Source organism: Trachurus japonicus, chromosome 22 (assembly GCF_045865225.1).
Source record: "Trachurus japonicus isolate A0001 chromosome 22, Traja_1.0".
Taxonomy (NCBI): domain Eukaryota; kingdom Metazoa; phylum Chordata; class Actinopteri; order Carangiformes; family Carangidae; genus Trachurus; species Trachurus japonicus.
The window spans coordinates 145,850-165,114 of record NC_140928.1 but is presented as its reverse complement, the minus strand read 5'-3'; the positions used below and the strand labels follow the sequence as shown (position 1 = coordinate 165,114).

Genomic DNA, 19,265 nt, shown 5'->3' with positions numbered 1-19,265 from the left:
TGGACTCTAGTGGTCTCTACTGGACTCTAGTGGACTCTAGTGGACTCTAGTGGACTCTAGTGGTCTCTAGTGGACTCAAGTAGACTCTACTGGACTCTAGTGGACTCTAGTGGACTCTACTGGACTCTACTGGACTCTAGTGGTCTCTACTGGACTCTAGTGGACTCTACTGGTCTCTAGTGGACTCTACTGGACTCTACCTACCGACCAGTCGACCCCGGGCCAGGTGCAGCTGGTTGCGGCCCGAGGCGACCCAGACTCTAGTGGTCTCTAGTGGACTCTAGTGGTCTCTAGTGGACTCTAGTGGACTCTAGTGGACTCTAGTGGACTCTAGTGGACTCTAGTGGTCTCTAGTGGTCTCTAGTGGACTCTAGTGGACTCTACTGGACTCTAGTGGTCTCTACTGGACTCTAGTGGTCTCTACTGGACTCTAGTGGACTCTAGTGGACTCTAGTGGACTCTAGTGGTCTCTAGTGGACTCTAGTGGACTCTAGTGGACTCTAGTGGACTCTAGGGGTCTCTAGTGGACTCTAGTGGACTCTACTGGTCTCTAGTGGACTCTACCTACCGACCAGTCGACCCCGGGCCAGGTGCAGCTGGTTGCGGCCCGAGGCGACCCAGACTCTAGTGGTCTCTAGTGGACTCTAGTGGACTCTAGTGGACTCTAGTGGACTCTACTGGTCTCTAGTGGTCTCTAGTGGACTCTAGTGGTCTCTAGTGGACTCTACTGGACTCTAGTGGTCTCTACTGGACTCTAGTGGTCTCTAGTGGTCTCTACTGGACTCTAGTGGTCTCTACTGGACTCTACTGGACTCTAGTGGTCTCTACTGGACTCTAGTGGACTCTAGTGGACTCTAGTGGACTCTACTGGTCTCTAGTGGTCTCTAGTGGACTCTAGTGGACTCTAGTGGACTCTACCTACCGACCAGTCGACCCCGGGCCAGGTGCAGCTGGTTGCGGCCCGAGGCGACCCAGACTCTACTAGACTCTAGTGGACTCTAGTGGACTCTAGTGGACTCTAGTGGACTCTAGGGGTCTCTAGTGGACTCTAGTGGACTCTACTGGTCTCTAGTGGACTCTACTGGTCTCTAGTGGACTCTACTGGACTCTACCTACCGACCAGTCGACCCCGGGCCAGGTGCAGCTGGTTGCGGCCCGAGGCGACCCAGACTCTAGTGGACTCTAGTGGACTCTAGTGGACTCTAGTGGTCTCTAGTGGACTCTAGTGGTCTCTAGTGGACTCTAGTGGACTCTAGTGTTCTCTAGTGGACTCTAGTGGACTCTAGTGGTCTCTAGTGGACTCTAGTGGACTCTAGTGGACTCTAGTGGTCTCTAGTGGACTCTAGTGGACTCTAGTGGTCTCTAGTGGACTCTAGTGGTCTCTAGTGGACTCTAGTGGTCTCTAGTGGACTCTAGTGGACTCTAGTGGTCTCTAGTGGTCTCTAGTGGACTCTAGTGGACTCTAGTGGACTCTAGTGGACTCTAGTGGTCTCTAGTGGACTCTAGTGGTCTCTAGTGGACTCTAGTGGACTCTAGTGGACTCTAGTGGTCTCTAGTGGTCTCTAGTGGACTCTAGTGGACTCTAGTGGTCTCTAGTGGACTCTAGTGGTCTCTAGTGGACTCTAGTGGACTCTACTGGTCTCTAGTGGACTCTAGTGGACTCTACTGGACTCTAGTGGTCTCTACTGGACTCTAGTGGACTCTAGTGGACTCTAGTGGACTCTAGTGGTCTCTAGTGGTCTCTAGTGGACTCTAGTGGACTCTAGTGGACTCTAGTGGTCTCTAGTGGACTCTAGTGGACTCTAGTGGACTCTAGTGGACTCTAGTGGTCTCTAGTGGACTCTAGTGGACTCTAGTGGACTCTAGTGGACTCTACTGGACTCTAGTGGTCTCTACTGGACTCTAGTGGACTCTACTGGTCTCTAGTGGACTCTACTGGACTCTACCTACCGACCAGTCGACCCCGGGCCAGGTGCAGCTGGTTGCGGCCCGAGGCGACCCAGACTCTACTGGACTCTAGTGGACTCTAGTGGACTCTACTGGACTCTAGTGGTCTCTACTGGACTCTAGTGGTCTCTACTGGACTCTAGTGGACTCTAGTGGACTCTAGTGGACTCTAGTGGTCTCTACTGGACTCTAGTGGACTCTAGTGGACTCTAGTGGTCTCTAGTGGACTCTAGTGGACTCTAGTGGACTCTACTGGACTCTAGTGGTCTCAACTGGACTCTAGTGGTCTCTACTGGTCTCTACTGGACTCTAGTGGACTCTAGTGGACTCTAGTGGTCTCTAGTGGACTCTAGTGGACTCTAGTGGACTCTAGTGGACTCTAGTGGTCTCTAGTGGACTCTAGTGGACTCTAGTGGACTCTAGTGGACTCTAGTGGTCTCTAGTGGACTCTAGTGGACTCTAGTGGACTCTAGTGGTCTCTAGTGGACTCTACCTACCGACCAGTCGACCCCGGGCCAGGTGCAGCTGGTTGCGGCCCGAGGCGACCCAGACTCTAGTGGACTCTAGTGGACTCTAGTGGACTCTAGTGGACTCTACTGGACTCTAGTGGACTCTAGTGGACTCTAGTGGTCTCTAGTGGTCTCTAGTGGACTCTACTGGACTCTAGTGGTCTCTACTGGACTCTAGTGGACTCTAGTGGACTCTAGTGGACTCTAGTGGTCTCTAGTGGACTCAAGTAGACTCTACTGGACTCTAGTGGACTCTAGTGGACTCTACTGGACTCTACTGGACTCTAGTGGTCTCTACTGGACTCTAGTGGACTCTACTGGTCTCTAGTGGACTCTACTGGACTCTACCTACCGACCAGTCGACCCCGGGCCAGGTGCAGCTGGTTGCGGCCCGAGGCGACCCAGACTCTAGTGGTCTCTAGTGGACTCTAGTGGTCTCTAGTGGACTCTAGTGGACTCTAGTGGACTCTAGTGGACTCTAGTGGACTCTAGTGGTCTCTAGTGGTCTCTAGTGGACTCTAGTGGACTCTACTGGACTCTAGTGGTCTCTACTGGACTCTAGTGGTCTCTACTGGACTCTAGTGGACTCTAGTGGACTCTAGTGGACTCTAGTGGTCTCTAGTGGACTCTAGTGGACTCTAGTGGACTCTAGTGGACTCTAGGGGTCTCTAGTGGACTCTAGTGGACTCTACTGGTCTCTAGTGGACTCTACCTACCGACCAGTCGACCCCGGGCCAGGTGCAGCTGGTTGCGGCCCGAGGCGACCCAGACTCTAGTGGTCTCTAGTGGACTCTAGTGGACTCTAGTGGACTCTAGTGGACTCTACTGGTCTCTAGTGGTCTCTAGTGGACTCTAGTGGTCTCTAGTGGACTCTACTGGACTCTAGTGGTCTCTACTGGACTCTAGTGGTCTCTAGTGGTCTCTACTGGACTCTAGTGGTCTCTACTGGTCTCTACTGGACTCTAGTGGACTCTAGTGGACTCTAGTGGTCTCTAGTGGACTCTAGTGGACTCTAGTGGACTCTAGTGGACTCTAGTGGACTCTAGTGGTCTCTAGTGGACTCTACTGGACTCTAGTGGTCTCTACTGGACTCTAGTGGACTCTAGTGGACTCTAGTGGTCTCTAGTGGTCTCTAGTGGACTCTAGTGGACTCTAGTGGACTCTACTGGACTCTAGTGGTCTCTACTGGACTCTAGTGGACTCTAGTGGACTCTAGTGGACTCTACTGGTCTCTAGTGGTCTCTAGTGGACTCTAGTGGTCTCTAGTGGACTCTAGTGGACTCTAGTGGACTCTAGTGGTCTCTAGTGGTCTCTAGTGGACTCTACTGGACTCTAGTGGTCTCTACTGGACTCTAGTGGACTCTAGTGGACTCTAGTGGACTCTAGTGGTCTCTAGTGGTCTCTAGTGGACTCTAGTGGACTCTATTGGACTCTAGTGGACTCTACTGGACTCTAGTGGTCTCTACTGGACTCTAGTGGACTCTAGTGGACTCTAGTGGACTCTACTGGTCTCTAGTGGTCTCTAGTGGACTCTAGTGGTCTCTAGTGGACTCTAGTGGACTCTAGTGGACTCTAGTGGACTCTAGTGGACTCTAGTGGTCTCTAGTGGACTCTACCTACCGACCAGTCGACCCCGGGCCAGGTGCAGCTGGTTGCGGCCCGAGGCGACCCAGACTCTAGTGGTCTCTAGTGGACTCTAGTGGTCTCTAGTGGACTCTAGTGGACTCTAGTGGACTCTAGTGGACTCTAGTGGACTCTAGTGGTCTCTAGTGGTCTCTAGTGGACTCTAGTGGACTCTACTGGACTCTAGTGGTCTCTACTGGACTCTAGTGGTCTCTACTGGACTCTAGTGGACTCTAGTGGACTCTAGTGGACTCTACTGGACTCTAGTGGTCTCTACTGGACTCTAGTGGACTCTACTGGTCTCTAGTGGACTCTAGTGGACTCTAGTGGACTCTAGTGGACTCTAGTGGACTCTAGTGGACTCTAGTGGACTCTAGTGGTCTCTAGTGGACTCTAGTGGACTCTAGTGGTCTCTAGTGGACTCTAGTGGACTCTAGTGGACTCTAGTGGTCTCTAGTGGACTCTAGTGGACTCTAGTGGACTCTAGTGGTCTCTAGTGGACTCTAGTGGACTCTAGTGGACTCTAGTGGTCTCTAGTGGTCTCTACTGGTCTCTAGTGGACTCTAGTGGACTCTAGTGGTCTCTAGTGGACTCTAGTGGACTCTAGTGGTCTCTAGTGGACTCTAGTGGACTCTAGTGGACTCTAGTGGTCTCTAGTGGACTCTAGTGGACTCTAGTGGACTCTAGTGGACTCTAGTGGTCTCTAGTGGACTCTAGTGGACTCTAGTGGACTCTAGTGGTCTCTAGTGGTCTCTAGTGGTCTCTAGTGGACTCTAGTGGTCTCTAGTGGTCTCTACTGGTCTCTAGTGGACTCTAGTGGACTCTAGTGGACTCTACTGGTCTCTAGTGGTCTCTAGTGGACTCTAGTGGTCTCTAGTGGACTCTAGTGGACTCTAGTGGACTCTACTGGTCTCTAGTGGTCTCTAGTGGACTCTAGTGGACTCTAGTGGACTCTAGTGGACTCTACTGGTCTCTAGTGGTCTCTAGTGGACTCTAGTGGTCTCTAGTGGACTCTAGTGGACTCTAGTGGACTCTAGTGGACTCTAGTGGACTCTAGTGGACTCTACCTACCGACCAGTCGACCCCGGGCCAGGTGCAGCTGGTTGCGGCCCGAGGCGACCCAGACTCTACTGGTCTCTACTGGTCTCTAGTGGTCTCTAGTGGTCTCTACTGGTCTCTAGTGGTCTCTAGTGGACTCTAGTGGACTCTACCTACCGACCAGTCGACCCCGGGCCAGGTGCAGCTGGTTGCGGCCCGAGGCGACCCAGACTCTACTGGTCTCTAGTGGACTCTAGTGGACTCTAGTGGACTCTAGTGGACTCTAGTGGACTCTACCTACCGACCAGTCGACCCCGGGCCAGGTGCAGCTGGTTGCGGCCCGAGGCGACCCAGACTCTACTGGTCTCTAGTGGTCTCTAGTGGACTCTAGTGGACTCTAGTGGACTCTAGTGGACTCTAGTGGTCTCTAGTAGACTCTAGTGGACTCTAGTGGACTCTAGTGGTCTCTAGTGGACTCTAGTGGTCTCTACCTACCGACCAGTCGACCCCGGGCCAGGTGCAGCTGGTTGCGGCCCGAGGCGACCCAGACTCCCGAGGCGTTGGCGCCGACCAGACTGGGTTGACACGGTGAGAACTGGGACAGGAACTGGACCACGCGGTCGACCGGCGCCCTGGTCACCGTGGCAACGCTCTGCGTGGCCTGAAGCAGCGTCTGGAACAGGCTGCCCTGGTCGAAGACCACGTAGTCCGAGATACTGATCTGGTAGGACAGACAGGTAGAGAGACAGACGGGTCAGAGAGACAGACAGGTCAGAGAGACAGACGGGTCAGAGAGACAGACAGGTAGAGACAGACAGGTAGAGACAGACAGGTAGAGACAGACAGGTCAGAGAGACAGACAGGTAGAGAGACAGACGGGTCAGAGAGACAGACAGGTAGAGACAGACAGGTAGAGACAGACAGGTCAGAGAGACAGACAGGTAGAGAGACAGACGGGTCAGAGAGACAGACAGGTAGAGACAGACAGGTAGAGACAGACAGGTAGAGACAGACAGGTAGAGACAGGTAGAGACAGACGGGTCAGAGAGACAGACAGGTAGAGACAGACAGGTAGAGAGACAGACAGGTAGAGAGACAGACGGGTCAGAGAGACAGACAGGTAGAGAGACAGACAGGTAGAGAGACAGACAGGTAGAGAGACAGACAGGTAGAGACAGACAGGTAGAGAGACAGACAGGTAGAGAGACAGACGGGTCAGAGAGACAGACAGGTAGAGAGACAGACAGGTAGAGAGACAGACAGGTAGAGAGACAGACAGGTAGAGAGACAGACGGGTCAGAGAGACAGACAGGTAGAGACAGACAGGTAGAGACAGACAGGTAGAGACAGACAGGTAGAGACAGACAGGTAGAGACAGACAGGTAGAGACAGGTTGAGACAGACGGGTCAGAGAGACAGACAGGTAGAGACAGACAGGTAGAGACAGACAGGTAGAGACAGACAGGTAGAGACAGACAGGTAGAGAGACAGACGGGTCAGAGAGACAGACAGGTAGAGACAGACAGGTAGAGACAGACAGGTAGAGACAGACAGGTAGAGACAGGTAGAGACAGACGGGTCAGAGAGACAGACAGGTAGAGACAGACAGGTAGAGACAGACAGGTAGAGACAGACAGGTAGAGACAGACAGGTAGAGAGACAGACGGGTCAGAGAGACAGACAGGTAGAGACAGACAGGTAGAGACAGACAGGTAGAGACAGACAGGTAGAGACAGGTAGAGACAGACGGGTCAGAGAGACAGACAGGTAGAGACAGACAGGTAGAGAGACAGACAGGTAGAGACAGACAGGTAGAGAGACAGACGGGTCAGAGAGACAGACAGGTAGAGACAGACAGGTAGAGAGACAGACGGGTCAGAGAGACAGACAGGTCAGAGAGACAGACAGGTAGAGAGACAGACAGACAGACAGACAGGTAGAGACAGACAGTAGAGACAGACAGGTAGAGAGACAGACAGACAGACAGACAGACAGACAGACAGACAGGTAGAGAGACAGACAGCTGTCTACCTGCCACCAGTGGTCGTCCTCTCCCTGAGGTCTGGAGGAACTGATTCCCGTCCTGAACCAGAGGCTGCCGCTGTCGTCCAGAGCCCAGGCCGTCCCCCCGTCGCCCAGGGCAACGCACATCAGCTCCAGACCCTGAGCCTCGCTGAGACAGACAGACAGGTGAGACAGGTGAGACAGACAGGTGAGACAGACAGGTGAGAGACAGAGAGACAGACAGGCAAGACAAGGCAATTTTATCTGTATAGCCCGTTTTTACCACCAGTCTGTCTCAAAGGGCTTTACATCCCATCATAACAACATCCTCTGTCCTTAGACCCTCACATCCACTGAGGAAAAACTCCATGGAAAACCCTTTTAACAGGGAAAACCAGGAGAAACCTCAGGGTGAGCAACAGAGGAGGGATCATCACCCAGGACAGAGATGTTGTTACAGACAAGAAAACAGTTTATAACAGAGAATGTGAGAAACATGGAAACATCAGCTGAAGGAGGAAACTGCTGGTAGGCAAGAGAGGCAGGGAGAGTAGACCAGTTTAATGGAGGACTGGATGGCAGACTGGTTCATAGAGGACAGACCAGTTTAATGGAGGACTGGATGGCAGACTGGTTCATAGAGGACAGACCAGCTTAATGGAGGACTGGATGGTAGACTGGTTCATAGAGGACAGACCAGCTTAATGGAGGACTGGATGGCAGACTGGTTCATAGGAAGAGAGGACAGACCAGCTTAATGGAGGACTGGATGGCAGACTGGTTCATGGGAAGAGAGGACAGACCAGCTTAATGGAGGACTGGATGGCAGACTGGTTCATAGGAAGAGAGGACAGACCAGCTTAATGGAGGACTGGATGGCAGACTGGTTCATAGGAAGAGAGGACAGACCAGCTTAATGGAGGACTGGATGGCAGACTGGTTCATAGAGGACAGACCAGCTTAATGGAGGACTGGATGGCAGACTGGTTCATGGGAAGAGAGGGCAGACCAGCTTAATGGGAGGACTGGATGGCAGACTGGTTCATAGAGGACAGACCAGCTTAATGGAGGACTGGATGGCAGACTGGTTCATAGAGGACAGACCAGCTTAATGGGAGGACTGGATGGCAGACTGGTTCATAGAGGACAGACCAGCTTAATGGAGGACTGGATGGCAGACTGGTTCATAGAGGACAGACCAGCTTAATGGAGGACTGGATGGCAGACTGGTTCATAGAGGACAGACCAGCTTAATGGAGGACTGGATGGCAGACTGGTTCATAGAGGACAGACCAGCTTAATGGAGGACTGGATGGCAGACTGGTTCATAGAGGACAGACCAGCTTAATGGAGGACTGGATGGCAGACTGGTTCATAGGAAGAGAGAGCAGACCAGCTTAATGGGAGGACTGGATGGCAGACTGGTTCATAGAGGACAGACCAGCTTAATGGAGGACTGGATGGTAGACTGGTTCATAGAGGACAGACCAGCTTAATGGGAGGACTGGATGACAGACTGGTTCATAGAGGACAGACCAGCTTAATGGAGGACTGGATGACAGACTGGTTCATAGAGGACAGACCAGCTTAATGGGAGGACTGGATGGCAGACTGGTTCATAGAGGACAGACCAGCTTAATGGGAGGACTGGATGGCAGACTGGTTCATAGAGGACAGACCAGCTTAATGGGAGGACTGGATGGCAGACTGGTTCATAGAGGACAGACCAGCTTAATGGAGGACTGGATGGCAGACTGGTTCATAGGAAGAGAGGACAGACCAGCTTAATGGGAGGACTGGATGGCAGACTGGTTCATAGAGGACAGACCAGCTTAATGGGAGGACTGGATGGCAGACTGGTTCATAGAGGACAGACCAGCTTAATGGAGGACTGGATGGCAGACTGGTTCATAGAGGACAGACCAGCTTAATGGAGGACTGGATGGCAGACTGGTTCATAGAGGACAGACCAGCTTAATGGAGGACTGGATGGCAGACTGGTTCATAGAGGACAGACCAGCTTAATGGAGGACTGGATGGCAGACTGGTTCATAGAGGACAGACCAGCTTAATGGAGGACTGGATGGCAGACTGGTTCATAGGAAGAGAGGACAGACCAGCTTAATGGAGGACTGGATGGCAGACTGGTTCATAGGAAGAGAGGACAGACCAGCTTAATGGGAGGGGAAAGGGCAGGAGGGGGGGGGTGCAGGCGGTGGCTGGTTGCGGACAGGTGAGACAGATAAGGACAGGTGAGGACAGGTGTCCGTCTTACCTGACGGTGTCGTACTTCCATCCCTCTCCCTCGCTGCAGAAGCTGCTCAGTCCTTCCCGGTAGAAGACGGCCTTGTGTTCGCTCAGCGCCCAGACCACGCCCCCTCGCACGCACACCTGGCTGAACACGCAGGGGGCGTCCACCTTCACCGAGCGGGCGCACGGACGCTCCACGCTCAGACCTGGGGGAAGGCGGAGACACAACCGGTTACTACGGCAACGGACGGTTTATAAGCCCCGCCCCCCCATGAGGAGTCAGCTTCCTGTATGATGTCACTAGGCTTCTGCACGGCCACGCCCCTTTAGAGAGACCAGAGGCAGCCTGGAGTGTATTGACTCCTATGGGACAATTTAACGTGAACACAGATTATGGTCTGTCCTTTCTCCCCACGGTCACTGAAGTAAATGTTGGACTCATTTTTCACAAGCCACATCTCTTCTGAACAGTTTGACACCAACATGGCAACTTTCAGACGGACACATCAGGAGAAAATCCACTTTGTTCACGACCTGTCTCTGTCTCTACGACACACAGATCTCCATGGCAACGTCAAACAAATGGTCGCAAACTCCCGTGAAAATGATTTAAATTATTTTCATCATGCTAAATATGACTGTAGAAAATATAAACATCTCACTTTCATCTACCTACAAATTGTATAAATCCACACACACGTTCACAGACGAGGTGGTGACGGTTGGCCACGCCCATTTAGAGAGACAGGAAGTGAAACTGACGGTTGGCCACGCCCACTGACGGTTGGCCACGCCCACTTAGAGAGACAGGAAGTGAAACTGGCGGTTGGCCACGCCCATTTAGAGAGACAGGAAGTGAAACTGGCGGTTGGCCACGCCCATTTAGAGAGACAGGAAGTGAAGCTGACGGTTGGCCACGCCCATTTAGAGAGACAGGAAGTGAAACTGACGGTTGGCCACGCCCATTTAGAGAGACAGGAAGTGAAACTGACGGTTGGCCACGCCCATTTAGAGAGACAGGAAGTGAAGCTGACGGTTGGCCACGCCCATTTAGAGAGACAGGAAGTGAAACTGGCGGTTGGCCACGCCCATTTAGAGAGACAGGAAGTGAAACTGACGGTTGGCCACGCCCATTTAGAGAGACAGGAAGTGAAGCTGACGGTTGGCCACGCCCATTTAGAGAGACAGGAAGTGAAGCTGACGGTTGGCCACGCCCATTTAGAGAGACAGGAAGTGAAGCTGACGGTTGGCCACGCCCATTTAGAGAGACAGGAAGTGAAGCTGGCGGTTGGCCACGCCCATTTAGAGAGACAGGAAGTGAAGCTGGCGGTTGGCCACGCCCATTTAGAGAGACAGGAAGTGAAGCTGACGGTTGGCCACGCCCATTTAGAGAGACAGGAAGTGAAGCTGACGGTTGGCCACGCCCATTTAGAGAGACAGGAAGTGAAACTGTTTCTATCATGGAGGATCTTTCTGTATATTGAATATCTTTGCTATGGCAACGGCACCCTGACAGGTGGAGGTGGGCGTGGTCACCTGTCTGCAGGTACAGGTCTCCGTTGGTCCTGATGATCCAGGCCGAGTCGTCGCTCAGGGCAACGAACGCCGTCTGCTCGGCCGCTTTGTACCAGTGGCGTTTTCCTTTGGCCGCCACTTTGGCGCAGGCGAACGCCGTCATGCTCTTCTGCTCCACCTTCCACAGCAGGTTACCTGCAGTTATAGTTACAGTTACTTTAGAAAGTAACTCATTACATTACTACATTACTGTCCACAAGCAGCATACAATTATAAAAGAAAAGTAGAAAGAAAGAAAGAAAGAAAGAAAAAGACAGAGAGAGGGGTAGAAAGAAAGAAAGAAAGAAAACGACAGAGAGAGAGGGGTAGAAAGAAAGAAAGAAAGAAAGAAAGAAAGAAAGGGGTAAAAAGACAGAGAAGGGTGTAGAAAGACCGAAAAAAAGAAAGGAAGAAAGAAAAAGACAGAGAGGGCTAGAAAGAAAGAAAGAAAGAAAGAAAGAAAGAAAGAAAGAAAAAGACAGAGAGAGAGGGGTAGAAAGAAAGAAAGAAAGAAAGAAAGAAAGAAAGAAAGAAAGAAAGAAAGAAAAAGACAGAGAGAGAGGGGTAGAAAGAAAGAAAGAAAGAAAAAGACAGAGAGAGGGGTGGAAAGAAAGAAAGAAAAAGACAGAGAGGGGGTAGAAAGAAAGAAAGAAAGAAAGAAAGAAAGAAAGAAAGAAAGAAAGAAAGAAAGAAAGAAAGAAAGAAAGAAAAAGACAGAGAGGGGGTAGAAAGAAAGAAAGAAAGAAAGAAAGAAAGAAAGAAAGAAAGAAAGAAAGAAAGAAAGAAAGAAAGAAAGAAAGAAAGAAAGAAAAAGACAGAGAGGGGGTAGAAAGAAAGAAAGAAAGAAAAAGACAGAGAGAGGGGTGGAAAGAAAGAAAGAAAGAAAGAAAGAAAGAAAGAAAGAAAGAAAGAAAGAAAGAAAGAAAGAAAGAAAGAAAGAAAGAAAGAAAGAAAGAAAGAAAGATGTAGGGGAAGCATGAGATTCACCTCTTGTTTTTACATGTTTTTACAACATCTATTCATAATTTTTATCTGTAAATAAACATTAGTATTTATCTCAGTAGCTCCAGGTGATGTGATCGTTGACTCTTCATCAGTGTTGGATCGTTCTCACTGATGAAGAGTTCTCCACCGACACACAGCAGCAGGCTCCGTCACCATGGTGACGGTGTGATGTCAGCAGCTCACCTGTGGGCGACAGCGCCACCTGGTGGACGTTGTCCTCAAAGCGCTGCCAGCTGAGTCCAGTCTCAGGTAGAGGACTGCAGAACAGCCCCCCCTTGAAGTCCAGACACCACACGTACCTGCAACACACAACACACAGCTCACCTGTCACCTGGCAACACACAGCTCACCTGTCACCTGGCAACACACAGCTCACCTGTCACCTGGCAACACACAGCACACCTGTCATCAACAACACACAGCACACCTGTCACCTGGCAACACACAGCTCACCTGTCACCTGGCAACACACAGCTCACCTGTCTATCACCTAAAACACACAACACCACACGTACCTACAACACACAGCACACCTGTCATCAACAACACACAGCACACCTGTCACCTGGCAACACACAACACACCTCACTGCTCACCTGGCAACACACACCTCACCTGTCTATCACCTAAAACACACAACACCACACGTACCTACAACACACAGCACACCTGTCACCTGGCAACACACAGTTCACCTGTCAATCACCTACAACACACAACACACCTGTCACCTGGCAACACACAGTTCACCTGTCAATCACCTACAACACACAACACACCTGTCACCTGGCAACACACAGTTCACCTGTCAATCACCTACAACACACAACACACCTGTCACCTGGCAACACACAGCACACCTGTCAATCACCTGTCAATCACCTAAAACACACAACACCACACGTACCTACAACACACAGCACACCTGTCACCTGGCAACACACAGTTCACCTGTCAATCACCTAAAACACACAACACCACACGTACCTACAACACACAGCACACCTGTCATCAACAACACACAGCACACCTGTCACCTGGCAACACACAGCTCACCTGTCTATCACCTAAAACACACAACACCACACGTACCTACAACACACAGCACACCTGTCATCAACAACACACAGCACACCTGTCACCTGGCAACACACAACACACCTCACTGCTCACCTGGCAACACACACCTCACCTGTCTATCACCTAAAACACACAACACCACACGTACCTACAACACACAGCACACCTGTCACCTGGCAACACACAGTTCACCTGTCAATCACCTACAACACACAACACCACACGTACCTACAACACACACCTCACTGCTCACCTGTCAATCACCTACAACACACAGCTCACAGCTCACTGTCACCTGGCAACACACAGCTCACACCTCACCTGTCAATCACCTGTCAATCACCTAAAACATACAACACCACACGTACCTACAACACACAACACACCTGTCACCTGGCAACACACAGCTCACCTGTCATCATCAACACACAGCTCACACCTCACCTGTCTATCACCTGTCAATAATCACTCATCTCTCACCTGTCACCTTTCCTCTACTTCCAGTTCTTCTTTGCTTGGACGTAGGTATTTATTAATTATTAATGATCTAATTTGTGAATGAATTCTTTGTAACCAGGGCTAGACAATAGAAGTTCACTTCTTTCTGCCTCCGTCCATTCAACAGTTACAGTGTTGTCATTGTTTTTTATGAGTTTTAGTTTATTTTTTGTTTTTATGCTCGATAAATGAAATAAATAAATAAATAAACTAAAGTAAAGTGTCACTCACCTGTCGGTCACCTGCAGACTCAGGATGCCACATCCCGGTCCGGAGTATCCCATCCAGCTCTCGGCCAACTGCAGCAGAGGAGAAGAACATTTATCCACCTGCTGAGTGTGTGTGTGTGTGTGTGTGTGTGTGTGTGTGTGTGTGTGTGTGTGTGTGTGTGTGTGTGTGTGTGTGTGTGTGTGTGTGTGTGTGTGTGTGTGTGTAGGTGTGTGTGTGTGTGTGTGTGTGTGTGTGTGTGTACTTTACTTTACTTTATTAGTTTATTTAGTCGGGACAATGCATATTAATGAACAGTGAGTACTAGAGTACCACAGTAAATACATGTGTTAAATTACATCCGTAGTCCCCAAAACAACATAACTATTAACATAAAAGTCCATAAAGACAGAGGAGCAGTAGATGACAGGAAAGGTACATTTACATAGTTACAGGGTTGGACATGATTCTTTGGATTGTAAAAAATATATAATGTGTGTGTGTTTTATATTATAGAACTGTTCTGAACTTGTTGAATGTGATGTAGGTGAGTTATCTGACATAAATGAAACTAAGGTAACGTATCATAGGGTGGAGATGTGTTACATTTAGTGCATATACCGCTAGTTATTATATTAATAGTTTGTTATTTTGTTGCCTGTATGTGTGTAGGCTATAAGGCTGTGGTAGTTGTGAGTCTGTGGTTGCCATGGTGATGAGGCTACCTATATATACGTGCTCGGCCATATTAAATCAGTTTCATGGCAAAGGTACATTTACATAGTTACAGGGTTAGACATGATTCTTTGGATTGTAAAAAATATATAATCTGTGTGTGTGTGTGTGTGTGTGTCCGACCTGGTCTGGTTTGTGTGTGTCTCTGTCGGGGTCGTCCTGTCTGTCGGTCGTCCTCTCCGTCTGATTGGCCGGGCCGCTGTGTGAGGCCACGCCCCCTCCCGGTCCCGGTGAGCTGTAGATGTCTCCGTCCTCGTCGCTGGACGCGCTGCGCTCTCTGTCCAGACACGACACGGTGGAGAAGAACATCTGGGCAGCAGCAGGGGGCGCCGCCTCGTCATCCTGCACACACACACACACACACCAGCTGACACTTAAAGGGACAGTTCAACATTTTGGCAAATTGGCCAAATACATGTAAAACCTCTGATGCACGTTGCCTTCGGGGACAGTTTTTCATCAACAGTCTCTGAATTTCCCTCTACAACAACTCTGTGTGGTAACGTTGTGTTATTATCTCATAGCGTGGTGAATGTGCAGCTCACAACTTGTCCACCAGAGCGTTGTGGAGTTGTTGGATTGTGTATTTGATGAGTTTGATGATGAGGGAAACCAAGAAATCCCATAATGAGCCTCCGTAGCGTAGCTCTGAGCAGCTCACGGCTCTGCTCCGCCGTTCTAAAAACAGCTTGCACCGACAATTAAAGGTAATGAACCTACTGCTATGACTATAGGGATTATGGCAATGGGGGAATTTGACTAAATGTTGAACTATCCCTTAAAATGACCGAGGCCATTATCGAACATTTTTTAATGAAAAACATACTTTTGAACCAAATAATCGAACCCCTTTTCTGTTTGTGCTATAGCCGTGCACCTCCTAAAGTCTAATCCTTTTTTTGTGAGTGCTCGCTTCTCCCTCTTTTTTAAAGGAAAAGAGTCTCATTTAGATCACGGGTTCATTGCAACAGGTGATTCACTGAGCTCAGTAAACGTGGCGAGCGGCTCCACCACTTCATCGCTTCACAGAAAACTTCAAATCTCCCTTCGTTCTCTGGATTAAAGCAGAATATCAGCTCAAATGTGGACGTTTCCCTCTCTGTTTCCACCAACAACCGCTGAGTGTTGACAGGGAAATGACCAGAGTTGAGTTGATCAAACTGTCACAGTCAGAAAAGCTGCTGCATTTTAGCGTTTTAACTAAACGTCACAGGACTCTCTGCTGTTCTGCTGCTCTGCGGCGTTTTGATGGCGGTTGTCTGGCGGCTCCATAGACAGCAGTGATTTCTATCCGGCCGTCTGGGCTACTACAAAAATTTTTATGATTTTAAAACTGCCAAAAATCTGAAACTGTTGAATATATCAATAAGCATTACTCAGCTTATAAGGAATAAGGAATAAGGAATACTTTAAACCTTTGTGAACATTTTAGAAGTCGAATGTAGGAGAAAGTATGATGAACTTATAGAGGATTAAAGAAGTAGAGGATTTGAAGAGTTTGAAAACTGTTTCAATGCATTCTTATGGGCCAAAAAAATAAGAAAAAGTTAAATAATTTAAAAAGTATAAATAGTAGTAACTCAGAGCAGAATTGTCAAGAAAAAGCTGCACGTTTTGATATATGAATTGTTGAAAAAGTATGAAGGACTAGTTAGATGCAGAAAAAGAGCACAATTGACGACTCCACATGACGACTTGGGACATGAACTCACAGTTCCCTGTCGACGGTGCCTTAGACCAGCGGTTAAACTTAGACAGAAATCTCCCTTTACACCCGGTGTTAAACAGAGAATTCATCAGCATCAACAAACCTCCTCCTCCTCCTCTTCATCTGGTCCAATCAGAGGGCTCAGAAACTCGTCCTCGTGCTCCCTGATTGGCTGCTGCTCCTCTGCGTCCTCCTCAGAGTTGTGCATGTAGGAGAAGGTGCACTCCAGCAGCAGGTCCACGTCCGGGGTCGGAGGGACGAGCTCCTCTCCCGGGACCGGCTGGTTCCCCTGGAGGAACAGGGACCCTGGAGGGAGGACGGAGCTGAAGAACAGAGGAGAACAAGAGCTGTGTTCAGAATCACCCACTCATCCACTCACTCACTATCCACTACATCATGTATATGATCTAGTGACTACATCATGTAGACCAGTGGTTCTCAACTGGTGGGTCGGGACCCAAAAGTGGGTCTAGACCCGTTCTGGATGGGTCGCGGACAGCTGGTCAGAAAAGTAAATAATATTTAATGCACATCTGATGTTGGACATGTCTTTTATTTTGAAAAATAACTTATTTTGAAAGGCAGGAGACACGTGAACACATGCAGTTGTAATGCTCCTCCTCACTTTCTGATTATTTGCTCCATTTGCTCTGAATGCAAAGATCTCAGTTTCTTATTAATGTGGCCTGATGCAGTGAATCTGGTTTTGTTTTGTGGGTCTTTATTTTGTGCAGTTTGATATTTATTCACTTTAGTGAACATGCTCTGAAAGCAGAGATGCATTAGAAGTCAAATATATCGTTTTGTTGGTCTCCATTTTGTGCAGTTTGATATTATTTTATTCACTTCCGTACATGCAGTTGTCATGGTAACTCCTCAGTTTCATTCATGTGCTCTGAAATGCACTTTGCTCAATAAAGAGCTAAATGAGTTTTTAAAGGCTTAAAAAACAAATCTTGGTTTGAATTCTATAAAAGTGGGTCGCGACTTAATGACCATGGGAAGATGTGGAGCCCAGAGTGAAACTAGTTGAGAACCGCTGCACTACATCATGTGCACGATGTAGGGAACGACGGGAGGAGGATTCAGACACTACACGGTGATTTTCTGAACGTGGTTGCGTCAGCTGACGCTCCAGCTGTTAGCCTACTGCTGCTAATGTAGCAGACGCACCGAGAATCATGTAAACAAACCATGGATGTATGAAACAAACTGGACACATAAAAATAAAATAAGAAAAACCGACACTTGTGGGAGCATTTGAAATGTGATTCTGTGTGGTTGTGTTTCTCTACAATAAACTGTTGAAATATCGTTAGTTTGGTTTGGTCGACTAATGTTGTGTGTCCCGACCGTGAGCTCTGTGGCTATTAGCTTAGCTCATTAGCTGTGGCTATTAGCTTAGCTCGTTAGCTGTAGCTATTAGCTTAGCTGGTTAGCTGGTATTTCCTCCATATTCTACTACAGTTTCTTTATCAGATTGATTTAATGCTGCCTGTTATTGTTGGGATGCTGCTGCCCAACTCCTGCTGCTCAGGCAAACGGAGCCAAGAGTTTACTGCTAAATAACCTAAAGAAATCCTAGCTAACATGCTAATTAGCTTGCTGCTCTTCTTCTCTGGCAAAACACGACCGCATTGCATTGTGGGATACGGGAGTAGAAAGTAGTGTACATCGCTTGTTCACTCAATTTTGCGGTCGTGCGTTGTCGTCCACTACATAGTGGATGAAATTAATGGCGGAGAATTGGAACAACACTACAACATGTTGAACACACTAGATAGTTAGTGAACTACATCGTGATAGGGGAGATTTACTACACAGCTAGTGAATCATCACCACATTTATCTAGCCCGAGCATGTGTAATTATATGTTTTTTTTCAATTAATCATGTCAGTCACAACTACATAGATATATATTTTTTATAATTCAACGAACCATGCCAGCCACATCTGTATAGATATATATTTTTATATTTCAATGAATCATGTCAATTGCAATTTACTGTATAGATATATATTTTCTATAATTCAACGAATCATGTCAACCACAACTGTATAGATTTATATTTTCATATTTAAAATGAATCATGTCAATCGCAACTGTATAGATATATATTTTTATATTTCAATGAATCATGTTAAATTCCAGCTATATAGATTATATATTTTTTTACAATCCAAAGAATCATGTCCAACCCTGTAACTATGTAAATGTACCTTTCCTGTTATCTACTGGTCCTCCGTCTTTATGGACTTTTTATGTTAATAGTTGTATTGTTTTGGGGACTACGGATGTAATTTACTGTGGGTACTCTAGCACTCACTGTCCATTAATATGCACTGTCTCGACCAAATAAATAAAGTAAAGTAAAGTAACCATGACGACACGAGGGTGAAACTGACCCGGCCTCGGCGCTGCGTCCCTCTGACGGTCCTGGCTCGGGGTTCTGCAGGTCCAGCCCGATGAGCGAGGCGCGGTCGCTCAGAGGAGTTCCACTTCCTCCGTCGCTGCAGCTGCCGTCGACTACAAACATGGAGTCAGAGCAGCTGCTCTCAGAGAGACGCGTCCCCCCGCTGCTGTCTGGGGACGGACACAAACACAACACCTGTCAACATCTGTCCCTCTCTCTCCGGCCTCGTTCACACCACACTCACATCCAGATTCCATCTAGTTGGATTATTTGACAGTCTGAATCGTTGCTCAAATAGGATTTGGAAGGCCCAGTTCCAATCCGCCCCCTAAAGACTCTCTGACTGACCTGAGATCAGCTGTAAGTGACAGAGTGTGAGAGTGTGTGAGGGTCCAGATGCTGTAAACATGACTGGAACAGCACTTACCCACTCTCACCACACGTTACCTTGACAACAACATGTTGTTGACTCCGCTCTTGGACCGATAATTTACGTACTTTCAACACGCAGAAGGAGTGTGAGGCGGACGGACTCAAAACAAACTGTTCCTGGATCAGATCTGATCAAACCATCATCAATAATCACAAACTGCACGTTAACACTGACAGGAAACTTCTTTTTTTTTCTTTCTTTCTTTTTTTGGTTGTTGCTCCTGTGAAAGAGATAAAGAGACAGCGGAGCTCTCTCTGTCT

The 19,265-nt window shown here is 48.6% G+C and overlaps 1 protein-coding gene across 2 annotated transcripts in view; it reads right to left on the bottom strand.

Moving 5' to 3' along the window:
- Window positions 1–19,265, bottom strand: part of tecpr2 (tectonin beta-propeller repeat containing 2) — a 69,603-nt gene that overhangs the window by 27,450 nt on the left and 22,888 nt on the right. For both annotated transcript variants that reach the window (XM_085767374.1, XM_085767375.1), the window contains exons 12-20: window positions 18,565–18,742; window positions 16,262–16,481; window positions 14,574–14,792; window positions 13,740–13,807; window positions 12,114–12,229; window positions 10,908–11,081; window positions 9,397–9,577; window positions 7,149–7,290; window positions 5,613–5,838 (exon numbers count right to left, since the gene is read on the bottom strand). In XM_085767374.1, coding sequence (XP_085623500.1) covers window positions 5,613–5,838; window positions 7,149–7,290; window positions 9,397–9,577; window positions 10,908–11,081; window positions 12,114–12,229; window positions 13,740–13,807; window positions 14,574–14,792; window positions 16,262–16,481; window positions 18,565–18,742 — 1,524 coding nt within the window. The remainder of the gene's footprint in view (window positions 1–5,612; window positions 5,839–7,148; window positions 7,291–9,396; window positions 9,578–10,907; window positions 11,082–12,113; window positions 12,230–13,739; window positions 13,808–14,573; window positions 14,793–16,261; window positions 16,482–18,564; window positions 18,743–19,265) is intronic.